Source organism: Strix aluco, chromosome 8 (genome assembly GCF_031877795.1).
Source record: "Strix aluco isolate bStrAlu1 chromosome 8, bStrAlu1.hap1, whole genome shotgun sequence".
NCBI classification, from domain to species: domain Eukaryota; kingdom Metazoa; phylum Chordata; class Aves; order Strigiformes; family Strigidae; genus Strix; species Strix aluco.
In genome coordinates this window covers 28,057,212-28,079,055 of record NC_133938.1, presented here as the reverse complement: position 1 = coordinate 28,079,055, position 21,844 = coordinate 28,057,212, and the positions used below count along the sequence as shown (strand labels likewise).

General features: G+C 51.3%; 1 protein-coding gene across 10 annotated transcripts in view; it reads left to right on the top strand.

Annotated features, from left to right (window-relative positions):
* Positions 1–20,179, top strand: part of PACS2 (phosphofurin acidic cluster sorting protein 2) — an 82,883-nt gene extending 62,704 nt beyond the window's left edge. For 9 of the 10 annotated variants that reach the window (XM_074832822.1, XM_074832823.1, XM_074832820.1 and 6 more), the window contains 6 exons: positions 3,127–3,169; positions 6,716–6,758; positions 7,984–8,119; positions 11,425–11,651; positions 13,554–13,667; positions 14,660–20,179. In XM_074832822.1, coding sequence (XP_074688923.1) covers positions 3,127–3,169; positions 6,716–6,758; positions 7,984–8,119; positions 11,425–11,651; positions 13,554–13,667; positions 14,660–14,778 — 682 coding nt within the window. In that variant the 3' untranslated portion in view covers positions 14,779–20,179. The remainder of the gene's footprint in view (positions 1–3,126; positions 3,170–6,715; positions 6,759–7,983; positions 8,120–11,424; positions 11,652–13,553; positions 13,668–14,659) is intronic. The other variant, XR_012624172.1, reaches the window with a different exon arrangement.
* The last annotated feature ends 1,665 nt before the right edge of the window (positions 20,180–21,844 follow it).

The window sequence follows — 21,844 nt, the reverse complement described above, 5'->3', positions numbered from 1 at the left end:
CATGAAGGGTGCTGGACGGGAGTTTCATGAGGAAGCAGAGAGGCGACTTGTCTGATGTGTCGTGGGGACATAGAGTTGCTTTGTCCTTTTGTTTGGTTTGACCACTGGAGACTTGGTGGAACAGGGTCAGTGTTAGCCAGCAGACAGTCACAGTTGCCCAGTGGAAAGGACAGGTGCTTCATACCAGAGATGAACCTTGGAGAGTTGTTGGCAGTGCCTGGCCTCAAATTAGAGGCCTGCTAGTCCCTCAGTGATAAAAGTCCCCTCTTTCCTGTTGCCCCCCTGCTTGGCTTCATTTGAATCTGGTTTGGGTTGCTTAAATTTTAAATGAAATCTTACTAAAAAGCTAATAACTGGCATAACTGCTCGAAGTGACTATTCAGTCTCTCTTACTGTAATATCTGGGTGCTTTGCAGCTTAGTTTATGCTTTGCCCCAGCAGTGAGAGAGATTATTCCTTCACTTTGTCAGGTGGGTGACTCCTGATGGTGTGGCAGCTTCTCCTTTCTAAGAGTCCTAAAACATACAAATCCAGCTATATGTCTTTGTTCAATCTGAATTAATTTATTGGGGTTGAGAAAGAGCCTGCAAGTTCATTTCTGGACAATTTACCTTTGAAGGACTGATTCCAGGTGGATGGATTTTGCCCAAGCAAAAAGAGTAATTAGACAACTCCCCATTCCAGATAAAAGATTTTTTTTTCCTAGACTCTCTGCATAGGCCTGTTTTTTGTTTTCCCTTAGAACTTGGTTCTTTTTTTCCCCAGAATTACAGAGGTGAAGTATCAATAACACTGTTAAAAATCACAAAACAGGGTCAGGTCTGGCTTTAAATTATAGCTGAGATACCAGGGCCTTCAGAGGCGCTATGGATAAAACCAGTACATTGGACATCGCTATGGGGGTAAAACCTCTGCAGCCTGGAAATCTGTGCAGCCTGGTTAATAAGGGGGAGCTGCCTTTCCAGGGAGAGGGTGTTTTAGTTGCAGGGCTGTGGTAGAAGGAATAGAAGAGACCGTTACCAAGGTGAAGGGATTCTTGATTAATATTTTGGGATCCCAAAGGACAACAATCAAGAAAGACCATGAAAGAGGAAGTGGAGAACAAGCATGGTCATCCCATCTTTCCTTTTATCCACATGAAGAGCAGCTGTTTTGATAAACCGCATTTTCAGAGGCACATGTGCAAGATCAGAGTTCCCAACGGACATGTGACAGGACTAGACTAGCCAAGCTGAAATCCAGCTGGATTGCTTCAGGAACAGTTTGTGCATCATTGTGAGCTGTGATAAATGGTGACTGAAGCAAATGATTTATTTCAGAATTGCCCCTGAGCTCTCCTCAGTGGGAGTCTGAGCTCCCAGAGGCAACAAGAATGAATTTTCTGCTGGAATTGGGCATGGCTTGTTCCTTGAGAGCTCGGAGCAAAGCCGTCCAGTAGCTGAGAGATGACTAGGCGACTATTGTGCTTGCCTCACTTGGTCAGCGGGACTTGCTTCTGCCTGCTTCTCAGCCCATGGAGCTAAAGGGATGAGAAGAAAGCTGAATGTCTGTTCTGTGCTTCACCCAACAGTTCTGTGGGTTTCTTGTTTCCCTTTGCAAAACTGGAGCTGGAAATGTCATGTTCATAGGAGATTTATTTGCTGGGTGACCTGCATCCATGTTTGGAAAGGTGTGACCTTTCTGGCTTCCAACACAGAGAATCAGGGACTTGGACATTTTGTCACGTGCTTTGGAGGAAGAATGAAGGTGCAGTGCCTGAGGTTGTTAGGTGGGAAGGGAGCAAAACACCTGGCTTTGCCTTAGAGATGAGTAAGCAGACCTGAGCCAAAGTGAGAGGCTATTTGCAAATGCGTGCTCTGCTTTGGACCAAGAGGGAGCTCTGAGTGAGTCGTGTTTGCTGCTGGAAACGGCACAGAAATACCTGCTTTCCTGAATTATTTGTGCTGCACCCCACAGTATTCTGGATGAAGGCAATGCTGGATGGTTTTTCTCTGAACATTGCAGTGCTCCAAGCACTGAGGGGAAAAAAAAAAAAAAGAGAAACATGAGAAATCTTAGTGTTTGTCTGCTTCTTACCTGTTTCTTGTGCTTGGCCACTGAGAAACATTGTGTGTCTCACCCATGCAGTCACTTTCACCACTGAACTGTAATTCCCCTGAACATGTGGACGTGCTCCTGCAGTCCTCTCCTCCCTCCCCCTGTGGGGGGGCCTCACATCTGTTGCCCTTGACAGGAGCAGTGGCTCTGCAGGCACTCCCAGCCTGCCTTCCTCCTCACTCTGGTCTTCCCCCTCTTGTCTTTGTTGAGTCTCTCCCTAATTCCTGCTAGATGTGACTGTGGCCTTCATTGCTGGCCCTTCTCTACCCTCTGGCTTCTGAATCCTGGGCAGGGCCAGACCAGGAGGAGCTGATGCCTTCCTGCTTTCAAAATGTGTGTAGTGTTGTCTTCAGCTGTTTCTGGGACGTGGTGTGCGTTTTGTTCGGTTTGGTTTAGCTGTTTGCTGTTCTCGAGTTGGTGTCCTGATCTACCCAGCGTGCTCTGGTGCCCGACCTCTCTAGGGTGCCTGTCTAAGGGACTGCAAGCTCCCAGGGGCAGGGAACATGTCTCTGTGTGCGCGTGTGTGTGTGTACGTACTTGCTAGTGCTATACAAATAACCACGTGTCACGGCTTGTAACCCCGTGGCAGGCTAACTGCTTTAGCGATGCTGGGATATGCAAGGTATGGCACATGACTCCAAAGGTGGGACGCGTGAAGGCCATGCGTGCAGAGCGCTTCAGGTACTAGTAAGTAACACACAGTTCTCCGTGTTGTTGTGGCACAGATCCATTTCCTTGCAGTAGGAGGTCGCGTGTCTGTAATGACTGCCATGCCATTAAAGCATGTTTCTCTGTCAAGCGTGAGGGAGGGAGGAAGAGACCTTTCCCCTGAGAGATGTGCCGTAAGCTGCGTGCTCTTCCCCACCCATGCGGATTCTTAGCGTGCTGGCAAAGGGCCTTGAGAGGAGACATTGGACTGGCGCTTGCATACTGTCCGTCCCTGCTGCATGCTTGAATGCAACATATAAAGTGAGTATTGTGCCCAGTGTGGAAGCAAGCTGTTAACAACTCTTTTCTCTTTGCCTTTAGCCCTGACGAAGAATCTTCGCAGAAGTTCATTCCCTTTGTCGGGGTGAGTGTTATCTTAGTTACGCTGTCTCAAGCCAGCTAGAATATGTCCACAAGTGTTAACCCAAACTTACCTGGTTTCTGGGGTAGAGCAGGAGCACTGGGTGCTCTAAGGTAGAGTGTCAGCATGAGCATCCGATGGTTGGATGCAACTGCCTGGTATGTAAGCAAACCTCTAAGATCCCTCAGCAAACTACAGGGCCTTTTACTCTGCAGGCAGCTGGCTCTGCGCAGCACTGTGCTGCATGCCTGCCAGCACTGAACCAGGCACTATAGCCTTGCTATTGCCTTGTTTGCTCAATACAGAGAGGAAGGTGTGACACTGAAGTGCTCTGATCCACAGCCTGTCTTTGCTGCTAACCAAAGCACTTAGCTGGTAGAGAATTGCTGCTGGGTGACGTGCAGAGGAAGGTGGTGTGTTTCTGGGAACCTGATCTCAGGGTTGCTGTGCCCAGTATTTCCCTGGGTGATTTGGCCAAATTTGATCTTCCAGTGTCTGTCCTCTGTGTGCTTGTCGTGAATGGTATCCAGTTCCCTTAATATCGCATCCACTCCTGGGAAGTGGAGAGTACATCCCACCAGGGAGATCGTTTAGACCACTGTTAAGTTTGAGTCTGGGGCAGTAGCTATTTAATGCATTTTGTTATGCAAATATGTATTTGGGATAGTAGTCCCTGGCTTTTCCTCCTGTCCTTAATCTTTAAATGCTCCCAGCTCAGGTGGCCAAGTGCCGAGTATCTAGGCAGGGCTGTGTTTGTGCTTCTGTTATTTTGTGCACTGTGTACTTCACCTTTTTCAGCTTCCCTCCCCTTATTTGATCATGCTCTTCATTAAGTTTTAGGTATAAAGTAATTGACCTGGGGCCAAAAGGACATCCTCTGACTGGTCTTCAGCTACTGGATGTCCTCTTTACAATTGTCCTGCTCTCTTGCAACTTCTCTTTCTTGCATGCTGGCTCTCTTGTTCTGCCTTCTCTGTGTTAAACTGACTTGGGTGTGTTTCCATGTGGAGTTTGTATCCCTGTCAGTGCATCAGAGCTAATCTGAAATCCCAAGGCATTTAAAGAGTTTAGTCTCTCTTGCCCTCAGGCTGACCCTGCTTTCACTCTGGTGTCTCTTTGGAGTGAGGGTCTCTCTGCAGTGTTCCTGAGACGACAATCTACTTTGACTCATCTAACAAATCTACTGACTCGTCTCCATATAGCTGCTAGGCTCTGCAAAGCTTTTCTTTGGGGCTGATTTCATTCAGAGCTATGTGCAAGTAAATGAGGCTCAGAGTGTTTGAGTTGCTCTAAAATGATTGTTGTCCTGACATTTGCAATGCATTTCCAGTCTGGATTTGATTGTCTGAAAGTGGGAAGAGTGAACAGCTCTGTTGTGTACATAACACTGCCAGCTTGCCTAAAAGCACAGAATGACTTCCTATGTGGTGGTGAGGGGCAAATCAGTGCTGCCTATTCTTGCTTCTGAAGTGTTCCTGACACAGTAATTCCCCATGAGACACATCTGAAGAGACTCTGAAAGGCCAATTGCGTGTGTCTCTCAAAGTCTGGGGCTGAACGTGAACACTGAAGCTCTTCCCCTCGGCTGCAGCCTACTTGGAGCTGTTGGCCAAGGAAGAGAGGAAGCCAGTGACATTTGGGTTTGTGACTCGTGACATTGGCTGGCCTCTGTTGGCTTTTAGGGTGAAAAAACTGGTGTGCTGCAGCTGGGTTATGCAGTCTTTGACCCACAAGCGAGAAGGGCAGTGCTGTGCCGCTCAGCCAGGCTCCAAAGTGATGGGAGCCAAGGGGCCACTTGAGTGCAAAAGTCGGGGTTGAGTGGTGAGGCTGCATGGTGGTTCGCCCGCCTTGTGCCAACAGCCAATTGCCAGGAGAGTTAATAGGATGCGCCTCCTTCCTGAAAGGAAAGGAGGCTGGCTGCTGCAGTGTTCCTGGATGGAGGCATTGTTGGGACTGCAGCAGTCTCAAGCGCCTCCCTGAGTGGAGGGAAGGGAAAGTGCTTAACCCTCTCTTCCTCCCATGTGTCTGCACTTGAGCATCTTCAGTCAGCCAGCAAGGTGAAAAAGGCCCAAAGAGATTTCCTGTCTGGCTTGAAGATCAAGGTGACTGTAGGCAGTTTTCTGTGTTGCTTGTTCTTTCCTTAAGTCTTCTGCCTCGCCTCCTCTTGCTCACAGCTAGTTACAGTCTGTGAAACATCCCCTTGGCGTTTAACACATACAGCACAAGTGGCTGCTGGACTCCAGAGCCTGATTTGTTGCCCTTTGGATGGAGACTGAGCTGCAGCCGCCTCCTCCCAAGCCAGCGCTCCCTCAGGGAACCTCTGCACACAAAGGCTTTTCCGAGGCTGGAACTAACAGAGAATCCACCAGAGAGCCTGATAGCTCTCCAAGATCTAGTGTTAAGCATACACCCCCATACTCCAAACTGTGCAAAGTTTTTTGTTTCTAATGATTAGGTCCATTTTCTTGATCCCATAGCACAGAAATGTGCTCCCTAGAGATGTGGTCTAGACATGGTCTCGTCTGAACTTAACGATCTTCTGTTTTCAAACTAAACAGACTGTGTGACATCATCTCTCGTTCTAAAGCAGGTTTTATTGACTTGAGATTCCTTTGCAGCTCTTTCCCATTTGTCAACATTTATATAGGGTAGACATTAGCCCTGGATACAAGTTTCTTAAGGACCTTAAGAAGGGTCTCTTCTCTGCAGTGTTGAGAATAATGATCTCTGTGAACCATAGCAGATTATCGCTACAGAAGGTCCCTGCTTTTATATCACCAAGGGTCATTTTATCTTTCTAGGCATAGTGTGTTCTTTGGAGCTTCTGTTTGCAGCATGCTCTGTTCTGCAGATTACTGACAGGGGCATTTATCATTAACATAAACGTACTAGCTGGTGTTGGCCATATCAGAACACATTTGTATCCTTATTATAGTGTGGTTGGGATCATTCTGACCTGTCCATGTGGTGGTTTATCCATGTCTGTGCCCAGAGGCTTTGTTAGGAGCTTTATCTTCTGTGCCAAACACTTCCCTTGTTTGGAGACTAGAAAACTGATCGAAAACCGTACTTTGTTGCTTTTGTGGTTTCCTAACAAACCCCAATTACACTGCACCCTAGAAGTGGCTGCACTTGTGCAGAGGAAGCAGTATGTCTGTAATTAGCAGGTGTATCAAAGCAAGACTAAAGGGGTATTTATGTTCCTTTCTCCTCCCTGCCCTATTCCCACAGGTGTCACAGACGGGCACTGTAGTTGCTGTAGCCTGGGGCTGACGATGGGCTGTTCAGAGCTGTGCAGGTCTGTAGCAGCTCCATAGGGTCTGTGCTGTCTTCTGTGCAGGTCAGAGAAGGGTTGTGAGCTGGTACGGCTCGGCTGGACGCTGCTGGGACCTGCCTGGCTCTTGGAAGACTCCACTTTTTAGCATACTTTAATACTACTCTGACTGCAGGGGCAGTGCCAAAGGGGCTGTAGGGATGAGCTTAGTTTGGGGGTTCCCAAAGTTCAGGGGACTCCTGTTTCATAGAGCTCTTTTGTTTTGCCCCCTCTAGGTGGTGAAGGTTGGAATAGTGGAACAATCTTCTGCAACGTCAGGTAACAAGCATCTTGTGTGTGCTTTTTGTGTCATACAGGTGGTGGGAGCCTGGCTTCACAGGCTGAATGAACTTGTCCATTGCTGATGTCTTGGAGTTTTGTAAAATGGAATTGGATTTTATTACCTCCCAGTTCCACTGCCTTGACTCCCAGCAGCTTCCTGCAGAAAGAGAGCTTTATCTTGCAAGAGGCCCTTTTTCTTGTTACTTTACAAGAAGCTACAGGCCAGCTGAAATTCCCACACCCTCATCCAGGGAAGCTCCACTCACATATGTGCAAACACCCATTTTTCTTATGTGTGTTCTCTGTGGGGTGAATTGTAATTTGAGGTTCCTGCTCCAAATTGGAGAGGCAGTTCATTGGAAGTTGATGCCTGTTTCCCTACACTGGGCTCAAATGCCTGATAAAATCAGTCTCAAACATATGCCTAACACTGGGAGCTCCAGGATAGGCAACCAGTTTGCCAATCTGACAACAAATTTAGACCCAGGTTTTTTAATGGGAGAGTGCAAAGCTGATTTAGACAATACTGCCTGCTTACACACATGGACATGGGGTAGTGCTGTTTTATCAGTGTGAGCTTGTTTTCTCCTTTCATATTCACTACTAGTCAGGAATATATTTTTTCCTCATCTCCTCGTAGTTTCTTATATTTTTTCACTGTTAAACCCCAATTTCTGTGGCCTGGGTTACACGTGGGTTTGTGTGTGGAGGCAGCCCTTCTGTGGGTCACTTCTTGCTGCCACTGTCCTCCCACTATTCGAAAGGGCCGACATGAAGGGAATGGTGCCTTGGTTGTGGAGGGTGGAAGCAGAGGGAATGGGGAGATCCCTGTGCTCAGCCCAGAGGTACTGAATTCTCCACGAGTCTTGGAGTGGTGCTGCCCCGCAGTGGTTGCGTGGGGAGGTTCCCCAGCAGGATAATGGGCTGGGCTCTGACTGTGCAGGAGGCTCAAAATCATCTGGGAGCAAACCCTAGGAGAGCAGATGCCAGGTGGGGAGTGCAGAGGAGTGTGTACGTCTCTGCCTCTTACCCAAACACAGAAAGTCCGGTGGTTTATGTGTGGAGGCAGAGTGAGCTGATGGGCTAGCTGATCTCTGGATTGAGTCTGAACAGAGTCTGCCTGTGCAGCAGGAGCGTGGGCAAAGAGACTGAGCTATCCCAGCGTGCATGTGCTGGGCTGTGAGACGAACCCAGACAAACAGTTTGACTTCTTTTCTGCAAGGTGACTCTGATGACGCAGCTCCCTCAAGCTCCAGTGTCCTTTCTTCTACCCCACCTTCTGTGTCTCCTGCTGTGAAAGAAGCCTCCCCCACACCACCTTCCTCACCGTCTGTCACAGGCAGCTTCTCGTCCTCAAGGTAAAGCATGTTTTGTCTCCTTTACAGCTCCCTCAGCTGTCTTATCTGACATATATGTGAGAGAGAAAAACTCTTCTAAAGGAAAACCCATAGCTCTGCTTTCTTCCCCCCTAGAAAACACTTAAGTTGTCAACTTTCCCCTTCACCTCTTTTGCTTCTGGAGTGACTGTGTCCTTGCTGGCCAACAAGGAGCTGGGGAGGTCAGAGGGGATCTTGCACCCGATGGGAAGGCTGCACTTCTCAAGAGCAGACACATTTCAACTAGAAGGGGCAGCCTTGTTTCTGATAGTCTGGCAGAAACCCTGATTCTGATGAGCCATTGTGGCAGCCTGTTTGGGAAGGTTTGTGTTCTCCATCTGCTGGTATTTTCCCTTTGAGACTGGATTCTCATGGGGAGATACGTAGCCAAAGAAAATACTGGCTGTAATACACATGGGTGCTAGCCCAATCCTTTACGATTTGTATGGTTTTTGGGACCAAGGTCAGAGTGACTCTGTGGAAGGAGCAGGCTTTTTCTCTGTGAGGATAGAGCTGACAGTTATAAGGTGCCATAGTGGAATTGCAGGTCCCGTTCCTTTGTACGCCTGAAAGCATATCAGAATAGAAAGGAGACAGCACCTGTAGGCAATGTGAAGCTCTGGCTTAGCTGCGGTTTTTAGGGGTGAAGGGAGGAAACACCTAGAAAACTGCCAGTAAAAAATTACTCTGGCCAGGACTCTCATTTTGTTGCTGCACGAAACATTGGCATAGCTGTCTAACGCTTTGTGTGCAGTTCTGGTACCCAGAAGCACATGGTGAAGTTAAAGGTTCGGAGGAGTTAAGATCAAGGAGGCAGAGCAGCAGCCTTGTGAGGGGAGACTAGAAGTCTTGGACTCTGTGGTTTGAGGGAGGAGGGAAAGTCATAAGTTACTCAAGATTTGCAAAATCACAGTGGTGGTGGGTTTGTTTGAATATTAAACTGTTGTTCACAAACCTGTGGTACAAGCCCTGGGGGCACACAGTGACACTGGCAAGAGGTCAAGTAAAAGGGAGAAAGGAAGGGACTTCAGCACACAGCAGGAAAGGCATATTGGGACCATGTCTGCCTCTGCTGCTTCTGTGGCAGCAGGATCAGCAGATCAAAGCAGGGTTAGACAAGGACATGGACAGCAGATATGTTAATGGGTACTAAAGGATGATTCAGGGGTGTCCCTTCTGATATCCCTAATCCTGTGTTTATCAGGCTGAGGAAGTGTCTGCAGTGAGAGACTGGGCTCACGTGCTCTCCCTAAGCAGCATCTCTTACTGTCCCTGTTAGAGACAGAATGGGGACCTTTCCTGCCCACCCCAGAGAGCCCTGAAAGGACCTTCAACCTCTGACTTCTTAAACGGGCTTGAGAGTTCCCTTTTAACAAGAGGAAATGGAAATGTGGAAGCCCCAGTGAAGCAGGTGCCCAGCAACTGGAAGGTGTTAGTGGCCATTAGCCTGTGCCAGGAAGCCCAGTTCCCCAAGTCCCTCCTGTCGGCACCCTGTGGTTGGGTGGCAGGGCAGTCCTGTCTGCCCCGGGCTGGTCCCAGCAGCAGCTGGCTGGCAGTGCAGAGAGCTGGGGGCTGTGCAGGCTCTGGAGAGCAGAGCTGACTTCTCACAGGTGGGCTTTCCAAAGGTGAAAGTTGTTTGGGAACCTGTATCCATGAGTGTAGGCTAGTCATGTTGTGAGCCATGGACGTGATATATCTAAAGTTGACACCCTGGCTCTAGGAATCCAGTACTTTTTGGTTTTATGCTGTGTGGTAGAATCATTAAGAAATGAGGAAGTTTAGGTTCAGCATTGTTCCATCTCCACTGATCTGTATGTGACAGCACAGGGGGTGGAGGGTGACCCAGACTGAAAGATTAAGCCACACATTTAACCGAAAATGGAACAGAAAATCCTTCCTGGGCATAGTGAACATTAGGATACTCTGTCTTTACAACTGAGATGAGAAATGTGATGCAAAGGAGCCTTAAAACCCAAAGCTGTATCTCCAAAACATCATCCTTAAAGAATCTCACTTCTGAAATTGCCCTGGGTTTGGTGATCAAAGATAACTCTGCTTTGCTGTCTGGCTTTCAGCTGAGTAAATGGCAAAGAGAAGGAAATGATTTGGTGAGAGGACTTAAACGATGGGCCATCCTTGTTTTACCTTGAGAGTTTCCTGTTAGGCAGTGTAGAGGGATGCATAGTTCATGCAAGATCACAGATTTGCCTTTCTTAATTGCCGTTTCTCAAACAGGGGACAGAGTCATAGATAAACTGTTTGATTTTTGTCTAGTACTTGTGTGTTATTCAACACTCTGTCATTGTGTAGAAAGAAGTATAGGCTGTCAGCTGTAGGTCTGCTGAATGATAAACCCCTGCTCCACTTGAGGTTAGCTAGTGAGAAGCAGGGGTAGGCAAGGGGTGGAATTTCCCAGACTGCTCGTCTTCCCTTTTCTGGCTTAAGAAGGGCTGGCAGCGTGTTTGGTGACGCACCTCTGTTACCACACCACACAATGCGCCGGGAGTTTTCAACAGCAGATCATGTCCTGAAATCTGCCATTGTTTAGCAAATGTCACAGGACTGGCAGAGTGTTTTCCCAGCACTGGAATTCCCCAGCACGCAACGGGGCTGTGGGGCAGATCACCCCGTGCCAGCAGGGACCTGGGGAGAGCAGAGATCCTGTGTGACCTGGTGGAGCATCCGGACAGGAAGGGAAGCAGCTTCTGACAGAAAGAGCTCATGAACACAGGAGATGGAAGCAAGTCAGGGAGACTGGGAACTGAGTGCCTGATGTTCAGGGACCCAGCGGCTCTTTGTTCACCTCAGTTCAGAGGTGTACCTCGCCAGAGTCGTTCACTCAGCAGTGCTCAGGAGGCAGCAGCAAGGTGCTCATAGCCTCTCTTCCGCACTCAAAGACTGGAAGTAATCTGGGCCACCTCAGGCGTTGCTTTTACTGTCTGGGTTACTGAGCTCAGCATTGCATTAGGGAACTGCTTGTCTGCTCCCTTTCCTGCTGCTCGTCCCTGTGGCTGCGCAGCAGGTCAGCTTGTCTCGGCTCATTGCAGTTCTGTGCTGCCAAGCGGATGCCACCATGTAATGTGACCCCGGCTGCATCACTCAGTGATGACTTCTTGTGCTTTTGTGATTATCGCGTCTCACTACAAAACATTGCTGCCTGATTTCCCAAAGAGCCAGGCGCTTGACCTCTGACCTGGTCAGGAACGTCAGCCACTCTGAGAAGACACAGACGGGGGGGATCTCTGCTGAGTGCTGCACAGAAATTACCTCCTTCTCTTGTTTTCCAGCCAAAGCCTTGGTGCCGAGTTGATGGGCCTGCAGGTGGATTACTGGATTGCAGCTCCACCCATGGATAGAAAGAGAGACCCAGAAAAGAAGGACCCCTCCACTACCAAAAACACACTGAAATGCACTTTCCGGTCCCTTCAGGTCAGCAGGTTACCTGCCAGCGGTGAGATTGCCACCACTCCAACGATGTCCATGACCGTCGTGACAAAAGAGAAGAACAAGAAAGGTAAGGTGGACACTCTTACTGTTGCCAAAGGCCAAGAATGCAATGCTGCTCTCCCTGTTTTGTCACTCCAGGGCTGCCTGACTTGTCAGTCCTGCATTACAGCACCTTAGTCATATTTTTAATCCCCAAAATCTTAGTGTGTCTGTAGATGAGAAGTGACTACATAAGGTGATAGAGTTGAAAGGGTGGTTCCTCTTTGTGCTGTAAAAAGGGGACATGTTCACCCTTACAGCTGAGCAGCTGAGATGGTATAGCTCAAAAGAACAAAGGTGGGGATGGAGCAAGGACATTTGTGGGTGGCTGTGCAGAAAGCCAGGAGGTACATTGCTCTGAACAGCTTCACAGCTTCCCCCTGTCCCTTGTGAGCCTGCTGGTGCTACTTTGGGGTGTTGGATTAGGTTAGAGGCAGCGTGTACCCAACCCTTCAGGCTGTACAGCTCCGTGCTCTGGTCTCTCCTCTGCCACATGACAGAGGTGCAGGCAGAGGCAGGACGTGTGTGCATCCCATCTTGTTGTAGCATATGGCAGCAGTCCCAGCAGAGATGTTTTGTTGCATTTGACGTGGTGGCCTCATGTTAAAATACCACTGTCACAGCCCAACAAACGCACCAGGCAGACCTGTCAAGCCATCACTAGGTGTGCTTGTACCTACAGGAGGTAGTGTCACTCAGAGCAGGGTTGCAGCAGTGCAAGCTCTTCTACAGGAGCTCTTATGTTCTTGTGCAGAGTGTGTTGTGGGACAAAAAGAAGTAGAAGAGAAATGTTCTCAGCACAAAGCCTGATAGTAACTTTTTTCTTTTTTAATCTGCTCTTAAACTCATGGCTTTATTTTTTCAAAACAAACAAATGGAAAAAGCATTTGAAATGTTGCCAGTAACTCTGTATTTGCTCCTGGCCTTGGTAATGTAAAATATATTAGACATGGAGAACAGCTCTGCAGCGAAGTGTTTTCAAGGAAGGAGCAAGGCAGTTCTTCACTTACATTCGACTGCCTGTAGCTGTCCTTCACGACTTCTTCCTGCCTATGGGCCTGGGAGCCATTCCTGGTGGAAGCGGGGTTTTGGGGGCTCTGAGAGAAGGCTGACAGAGCCTCCTGGACCAGTGCCTGCAGGACATGGGTACATAACCCTGCAGCCAGGTCCCTACCAGGCCAACGTAGCTGTGGCACTGCTGGTACCAGAGCTCCCACCCCTTTTTAAGTGGCGTGCCTATGGGAGAAGCAATCTTGAGACACTCAAAACGTTCTTTACTGGGGCTGGCCCAGCCTGGAGCAGTGGTGTTCAACACCACCAGCTTTTGTGGAGCCAGTTTGTAGAACTTTGCTCATGCATTCAAGGAGTTCTCAGAGAACTGGACCCTTTTTCGCTCTCCTAACGCCTTTCCTCTCCACCGACTGCCCGTAGTTTGTAGTCCCTCCTGCTCTCCCGGTGTGTGTGCAGCCCAGCCCGTGTTGGGCGGGTGTTGGTGCAGTGAACCTGCCCGCAGATGGGCGGGCGGGAGCGCAGAGCTGCCCCGCAGCCGTCTGCAGTGTGTGGGACTCCCCCTAGGTGGTGCGGCCGCCCGGCACATCCCCTCGGCCCAGCGCAGGGCCCAGGCTGGGGACCGCTACAGATGCTGCTGTTTTCCCTGGTGGAGTTACCTTCAGGATACCCTCTGGGGCCTGGGCTATGAGCTAGGAACGCCTCACGTAGAGACACAGAGGACTAAGATGTCCGTGTGCGTAGGTGATGGTGCTGAGCACTGACACAGTCAGACTCCTGCCAAGCAGGGATGATTTTAGGAGCTAAAATTAGAGTTAGAATTTTCAGACATGAATGTTTAAATGCAAAAACTCAAACAAGTCTTGGTGCAGCTCCTGTGAGTGGCAGAGATTCACTGTGTGCTGGTTTGATTTTCTTCCAGTGATGTTTTTGCCCAAGAAAACAAAAGACAAGGAGATTGAGTCAAAGAGCCAGTGTATTGAAGGAATCAGCAGGTTGATTTGCACAGCGAAACATCAGCAGAACATGCTGCGTGGTAAGTGCAGCACTTGCGTCCCATGGGGCTCTGGGGCGAGGCTCAGCTGCCAGCTTGTCCTCCGGGCAAAGGGCTGACCTGCTGTCCTGCCCCATGCCCTGGAGCAGTGTAACAGGGTGTTCCAGGGGAATGGGCTTGGATGTGTCCAGCACGGGGGAATGTGTTAATAAGTCTGGGAGGTGGAAAGATCTTCCCTTACCTAAGAACTCCTCTGAGTCAGTGCCCTGGATGAGGACAAGGGCTGGGCTGGGCTCCATTCCTCTCCCTGTCATTCTCTGTTTCTCTTGCACATCTGGTGCAAGTGGTAGAGAGTAGTGAAAGTGTGGCTGCTCCTCTAGGCAGGGTTCTGGCACAAAGGCACGCCACAGCAGGAGCTGTGTATGCGTCTTCCAGACAGACCTAAAGTGGCTGTCAGTGCAGCTGTGCATCCAGTTTCCAAAATATCTCCATAGCCTATTCAGTTAATAATCCTCACCACTGTTAACAGCAGAGGGATCTGCTTAGGTCACCTCCTTAATCCTGGCCCAGTCCCTGTGAGACTGGTGAGTGTGAGGGGTGTTCGCAGAACACGCGTCACCTCTTTAGGAGACGCGGATCTCCTGGTTAAGAGTGCCAGTGAGGAGAGACTGATGTCCATCTCTGTAAGAGTACATTTGCCCAAAAAAGAAAATGGAGTGTGTAGGAAATTCGAGAAATCAGATCAGGTGATGCTGAAATCAGCAGTCTGGGGAGCTCCAGTGTCAGTGAGCGATGCTGGAACAACAATCTGAGCTCTTCTCCCTAAACCTGGTCTGCTCTCGAGCCTTTCTCCCCTGTGTGTGCAGCTGTTTACAGTGGTGGGGTGGCTGGGCAGAGCAGCGCGTACCCTGAGCGCAGAACATGGCCGGGCCTCCCTCTGCCGACTGCAGGGAGGTTTCTAACAAAGCTGTTTGACGTTGGCCAATTCCATTCGGTATTTTCTAACTCTCCTCTCTTTTTACCCTCCCCTGCAGTCCTGATCGACGGGGTGGAGTGGAACGATGTCAAGTTCTTTCAGCTGGCAGCACAGTGGTCCTCTCATGTCAAGCACTTTCCCATCTGCATATTCGGACACTCCAAATCTAACTTCTAGCCGTGCTCAGCAGAGGGACCTTCTGTCCGTCCCGGGGACTGCACACCAGGAGCCAGGAATTGCGTGCCAACTCTGACTCGCGTCGCTCTGCCCTCTCCTGCAGAATTAATTACAGATGTGCTTGGATTACTTTTGAATTACTTTTTTCTATTAACTCTTAAGTTTACTACAAGGGAAGGAAACCCCTTTAAACAAAGGCAAAAAAACCCCGTCTTAAATATAGATGCGCTGACAACATGAAGTCGTGGGGGAGTTGGCAGGAGCAGGCAACCTGCCCAAGAACACCTACCACTTACGAGCAGATAGCTGAATAACTGCACTGCTTATTAACCTGAGACCTCATTGGTGTGAGTGGGCTAGGGGAGCCGTGGATCAGCTCAAACGGATTTTGCGGAAGATCGTGCGCATTACGGTGCATTTGGCCCCCTCCCTCTGTATTTCTAGGAAAAAAAGATGGCCAGTCTTTCTTCCTGCTGCCAAAGGACGAGAGATCAGCAAGTCTGGAGGGAGTTCAACTGTCTGGTTTGAAAAACAAACCACTTGCATAGCTAGGGAGGTCTGGAGAGGAGATTCCCTTCGGAGCATGGAGTCTGCCACAGGGATGGGCAGGTGTTTGTGCAGAAGCGATGCCTGAGGAGGGTTGGGCAGAACAGGAATTAGGGAAACACTAGGTGTAAGGTAACTCCAGTGTCCCAGGTCTGTGACATTGACCAAACCGAGCCAGTCACAATGTCCCTGCAGCTGGCTGCGCTGCTGGGGGACGCCGCGTCAGTGGGGTCGCTGCTATTTACATACTCACACCGATTATTACCTGTCAATAAAACCTCGTCCAGCCTCTAAAGGGAAAGGATTTTTTTTAACAGCTGCAGATTTTTTTTTAATGCTTTCTAAAAAAAAATAATAATAAAATAAAAACAAAAAATAAGATTAAAAAAAAATTAAGTTGCCAAAAAAAACCCAGGAAGATGAGCCGTTGTCTGTGAAGAGATCCATCACTGTAGTGGCTGGACTGGGAGCCAGCCAGGCGCTCTGCATGTCCAGCTGCCTTTCCGTCCATCTGTCAAACCGCACATGTGAGGTAGCGTGGGCTGCTTTATCTGCTGCCTTTGTCCTGCCCTGACCGCACTGGGCTCCCCAGAGCCTGCTGCCGTCTCCCTCATGCACCTCCCCGGGCTGGGTGCAGACTGCCTGGTTTCAGGGCCACTGCAGGGGTGCCTTTTTGCCATGCCCTTGAACCTCTCCTCATAGGGACTTGAGAGACTCTAACAAAAAATGAAGTGTGGGGGGGGTAGGCAGCCTCTCATGGGCTGCTCTGTAGATGGATGTTGTCCACACCTTCTGCTTTCTGAGTATTCCTCCCCACAGGGGTTTCTCTGTGGGTTGCATCCCTTTCCCAGCAGGATGTGCTTTTTCCCTGGCACAGCACTGCCTGGGGGTTGGGGCTTTGCTCGGGGTTTCAGTCCCAAGGTGCAGTGGAAGCTGTAGCTGGGATGCAAGAGGGGATGGAGCCAGCCAGGTTCTCTGTCCACCTCAGGCAGCAAGATGTCCTGTGAGATGGAGGAGTGAGGTTTTTGGGTGTCTCCCACTGTTGCCTTGGCTTTGGCTGCACTTGTGTTCACTTTGTACACCTTGCTGTGCCAGGGACACTTGGGGTGCCAGGCCAAGGGGATGCTCTTACAAGGAGACACCATGACAAGCCATGGGTCTGGGCGGCTCCAAGTACTGCAGATGTGGTCTTTTGCCCTCCAGGCTTCCCGAGTCATGTCTGGGAGGGACTGGGAGCAGGTGGCAGATGGGGTTTGGGGAGCAGTGTGCTTGCCGGGTGGAAGAACAGACATCTCCAGCATTTCAGGATAAGGGACAGAAGTTTTTGATGGGATCCTTTTGGGTCCCACCCTTGTGGGCAGGCCAGGCTCTGAGCATTTCCAGAAGGCACTTCCTGAGGGCAGTGATGCTTTAGGACCTTTTTTCTTTTTTTGTGTGGTGTTTTTTTTTTTTTTTTTGTCTGATCCCTTACCCTTGGGTTTTTAAAGGCTTGGGGAACCCACTTTGCCCTGCTTGGCAGGTCCTGCTCTGCGCAGGGACCACCCGGCGTTGTTCTGGGCCAGGGCAGTGGTGGGGTGCTCTGTTAGGCCTTCTCCCGCTGATGGGGAGCGAGGGGCTATTAGGCAAGAGCATGGTCCCTGCTGGATCTAGTGCCTGTCGCAGCTTGCAGCACGGGCTGCTTCACCGACTCCGATCTCATGAAACCCTTTCCCTGCACAAATGCAACCTACTTGGCCAGGGCCTGGGTATTCCCTTCAATCCACGCAGGGGAGGAGGACATGGTCCCACGCCCGGTGGCACGCTGCTGGGCAGGACATATTGTCTAGTTGCAATACTCTTGTTTCTTCCCGCAGTCCTGCGGGCAGGTCTGCCTGCCGTCTGCTAGCTCTTGGCTGTGGCAGAAGCTCGGCTGTAGTTCGACTGTCGTCGTGTCCATCAGTTCATGCGTTTTCGGTTGACCTGAGCTGATGCTCTGGGACTGTATAGTGTTGCCTAGCAGCGGTAGCGTGGGAGATGCCGTATAAGCACATCACTTCTTTTTCTTTATTGAGGCTGTTGCATCAAAAAAAAAGCTTTTTGAAGGAAATTAGTCAGTGTGTGATTTCTTCCTCGAGTCTCACGCTGGTGTGACAAGAGTGGTTGGGCTGGGTTCCAGCATCAGGAGCCGCACGCAGCCTGGGCAGCTCTCGGTGCCGGAGCATGTTATTGCTGCAGAGGTGGGGTGGACTGACCGACTGCAATAACTTTGTTTACTCTGGGGGTGAGGGGGGAACCATCACTGTGCTCCTCTTTGTATTTCAACCTACTGTAAAGAAACAAACGGTAGCTAGGACAGGATTCCCAGGGTCCTGCCTATCAAATGTGTGTTGCCCTGCTCTACTGTGTACGTGTGTGTACATGTAAGAGAAACACTTCTGCTCGTTGCATTTCACGTTGGTTTGTGTTTTGTTCTAACTTTTTATACAAGCGAATTCACCGGGAAACTCTCTGTATGCCTGAGACCTGAGGACTTGCCTCTCCGCAGGGTTTCTCCCCTGCGGAAAGCTGCCGTTGCTCTGAAATGCCTCTTCCATGCAGGGAAACATCCCGGCTTCTCAGCCTTGTCCTCCTGGAGTCCAGCAGTGGCAGGCCGGGCCTGCCCGCGGGCAGCTGTGTGCCCAGGGGGTGGCTGTGGTGTCTCCCAGCCTTGGAGGCAAGGGCTGGCATGTGAGTTTGGTGGTGCTGCGCTGGTCAGGGTGTTGTGCCTCTGTTGTTTTTCTTGTATCGTGTGGAGCCACTTTGTGCAGCTGTTTCTTTTACTGACTGGAGGAGAAGCAGGTTTCTGTCTCTAAGGAAAATGAGTGTCAAAGCATGCGTGTGGCTCACCGCTTTGGGAAGGTGCTTTGCACCCGGTGACATGAGTGACTGATCGATCTCAGGACTCCCACCCTCCCAGCCTCCCCAACAGTTTCCTGGGGTACCCAGCTGTGAGCCAGCCCCACCAGCCGGAGGGAGCATGGCCGGGGCAGCGATGGGCCCGTGCCCGCAGAGCTGCGCCAGCCTGGTGGGGTTATGTGGTTGTGTGCAAGTCAGTGAGTGCAGAAGGATGACTTAGAGCAGAGACAGCACTGCTCTGTGTCCAGCTTGTGAGAGTTTTGATAAGGAAGGTGCAACTGGAACAAAGAAATGCAGTGGCGTTATCTCGCCCACTGGCATTAGACAGGGCTTGCTTTGAGCCACACAGCGAAGGCAGGGGCTGGAGCGGGCAGCATCTGAGCTGATCTCTGGCCGGGGCATGCTTTGCAGGCGGTGTCCCTGGTGCCCCTGTCCTTTTGTGTCCCAGAGCTCGCCCCTGCTCCCTGCAGAGCTCATATCTCCCGCTCCCCTGGCTGTGGCTTCTCGAAGCAGCCGGTTTCTTCTCCAGCTGCTCTTGGGCGAAGGGCCCCCGCCTCGCTGAGAGGTGAGGTCTCAGGAACAGGCTCACTGCTGCACTGGACTCTGCGACGCTGACCTAGTTTAACAGCACTGGCGAGCAGATGAAAGATTGAAGGTTTTTGTGGCGTCGTGTTGCACCTTGAGTGCTTCCTGGTCCTCCAGGTTGAGTTCCTGGAGACAAAGGCTGGACCTCAGCCCTGCCGGTGTTCAGTCAGGGCTGGCTCTCCTGCTGGCAACTTCGTGGACACCTTGGGCAGCTGTTTGAGCTCAGCGCTGCACTTTCCATCCAATTCAATTGTTACCGTTTACATCTCAGCAGTAACTGCAGAGTCCTCCTTAATTACACATGAGTTTGGGGAGAGCCGCTATCTCTTTGGCTGTGTTTTGCTGCTTTGATTAGCACGTGCTTGTGGCTTTATCCTGCAGAGAGGGCAGGGTAGGTGGCTGGAAGGCTTCTGGGGCTGGAGGAGATGCGCCTGTTTGCTTTCTATCATCAAACTCAGCCAGGAACCATGCTGCCCTGCGCTTAACCTGCGATTGCAGCAAAGGCCTTGTCATGTTTTTCACCAGCAGCATGTGCTGGAGGGAGCACTGGAGAGCCAGGGTGAGGGCATTGCACCTGGCACCTCCAAGTTTAAGGAGAAAATCCTGGCGAGAGGCAGCAGAGCCAGTGGCCTTCTCCTGCTGCTTGGTGTGCCGAGGGATCAGGAAGGCTGGGATTAGGGCAGTCCTGCCGTGCAGCGGTAAAGGGCTGGGAACCCTGGAGCTTTCTTGAAGCTAGACTGGATGCAGTGCCTCTGTCCCCTTCATTCAGGGCATCTGAATCTTGGGGGATAGCTGTGTGGTGGCATTTTACTGTGATGCTCCCTCTGGGCTTATCTAGCAGGGAGAAGGCCAGAAACAAGCAGCAGCATCTCCCAGAGGTTTCCTGGAGCCTCTTCAGTGGGGTTTTGACGGGAGGTGCTCCAGGCAGGGCCGGCTCCTGCAGGGTCACTCGTCTGCTTTGGGACAGACTAGGGCAAAAGGGGACATGCCAACTTGGAAAGCAGCAGGTCACTGGTTTCCTTAAGGAAGAGCACTGGGATGGAGCCACATCCAGTCAGCTGCTGCTTCACGCCTTGGCCGGAGGGTTGCCAGAGAGTTGCCTGCCCGGCTGCGTACGTGCCGTGGCTGCAGGGAAGCGCCTTGTGAGCATGGGTAGTGGGGCTGTGTGCCACCAGCCTTGTCTGGACCGCGGCGTGCGAGGGGACGTTACCACTTTGTAGATTCCTGAGTTGTCCATCTGTTTCATTGTTGTATTGTTTGGGTTCTAGGGGGTTTTTTTTATGAAGACAGATTAAATGTAAATAGCCATTTTTTGGAACAAACTGCAACGTGCTCGACCTCGTCAACTATTTTATGGTACTAATGCAACACTAATAAAACTGGACATGAAAGCACACACCCGTCCCTTGAGTCGTCTCTCAGCAGGGGCTGCTGTGGCATGACTGGGGCAGTTGTTTCCAGTAGCAGGCAGCAGCGTGGCTTTCTGCCGTGTGAGGATCTCTTGTGTTACTTATCCAGCTGCCCGGCAGCACTTCCAGGGCAGAGCTGGTGGATCAGCACATCCTCCCTGGCACCGAGCCCTCCTGCGGTTTTCGCAGCCCTGATGCCCCCTCTCCCAGAGGGGCCCACTCACCTCCTGCACCTCTCCTGGATCTGACAGCCCTCTCTAGCATCCGCTCTTCACCCCCTTGCAGCAGGAAGGGACCAGGCTGGTGCCTGTTTCTGGTCTGGGGGCTGTGTTGGATGGACACGGTGGTGTTAGGGTACCAGGGGGGGTCTCAGTGGGGGAAGACTGAGGCTGTGGTAGCCTGAAGCTGTGTGTGCTCCTGGGAGAGCAGTGGGAGAGGAACTGGAACATGTGGGGTGGCAAGCACCTGGGCTTGGTGCTGGGGAGTGGGAAGGTGGAGAGAAGAGCTGAGCTAAGCTGCTTGAGGCAGAAAGGTGAAGAAATTTTGGGAAATGGGCCCGTGACCACCATGGTCCCCAGGATACAGTACGTTGGAGGCAGCAGTGGAAGTGCTGAGCCAGAGCAGCCTGCCTGCCTCCCTGTGCTCCCCCTGGCCGAGGGTGGGGGCAGGAGGGGTGGCTGCTGGTGGAGCAAGGAGCTGGGGGTGAAGGGAGCTCCTCGCCGTGGGCCAGGCTCTCTCAAAGCACGCAGGTCTCGGCGGATGTCCCAGCTCCTCCGCATAACTGGGCCAGGCTTACAGGCGCGTTTACAGCCTGAGCCCTTTGCTGGAGGAGGGGACACAAGTCCCACCCAGGTGGCCCTGAGCAGGGCTTGGATAAGTCCAGGCAGGAGGAAGGTATGTAGCTCGGGAGGAGGCAAATTTGGGACTCAAGTGCAGAGACAGCACCAAGAGCCACGGAGAGGGCCTGGCTGCTGGCAAGATGGGGGAACACTGATATGGGAGGAGCACTGTGGGGTAGCTTGGGGAGACAAGGGGGTGAACATTGTGTTTTGGCTGTGTATTTTTGCACAGGTTCAGCTGTAATCCTGCACCGAGGCCCAGCTGCATGGAAGAGGCTTAGCCTGAGCTTCGTCTTTTAGAGCCCACAGAGGAACTTGTCTCGGCACGGGACGGAGGGTGCAAGTGGAGGGGACTGGGCTGGTGGGAAGGCTCCAGCTGCTGGCGGGGGGACCAGAGGACCAGCCCCACATCACCAATGGGGAGCATGTGTGAGCTCTCCATGCCAAGCCAAAAGCCCTGGTGGGGCCGTGGACACACTCACCTGCCTTCTGGGAGGGAGGAGAAGGAAATTAGAACTGGGTGGAGCAAGGACGGTTCAGGGCTGGGGTGTGCCAGGTCACAGGTAATGGTCCTAGAGAGGCTCCCTCCCCCGTATGTGCTGGAACAAACCAATTTCTGCCAGGCAACCTCAGACTGGGCTCTCAAAGCGCTGGCGTCTTAATTTTGCAGGTCTTGGCCTTTCTCAGCGGAGGTGCACCCTCGCTGCCATGTGAGAGGTGTCAAATTCAAGTGATGCCCTGTCAGGATGCACCAGAAGCCTTTTGGAAGGGCTGGGTTTGCCACAGTTGAAGTCAGCAGCACCCGTGGGAGTG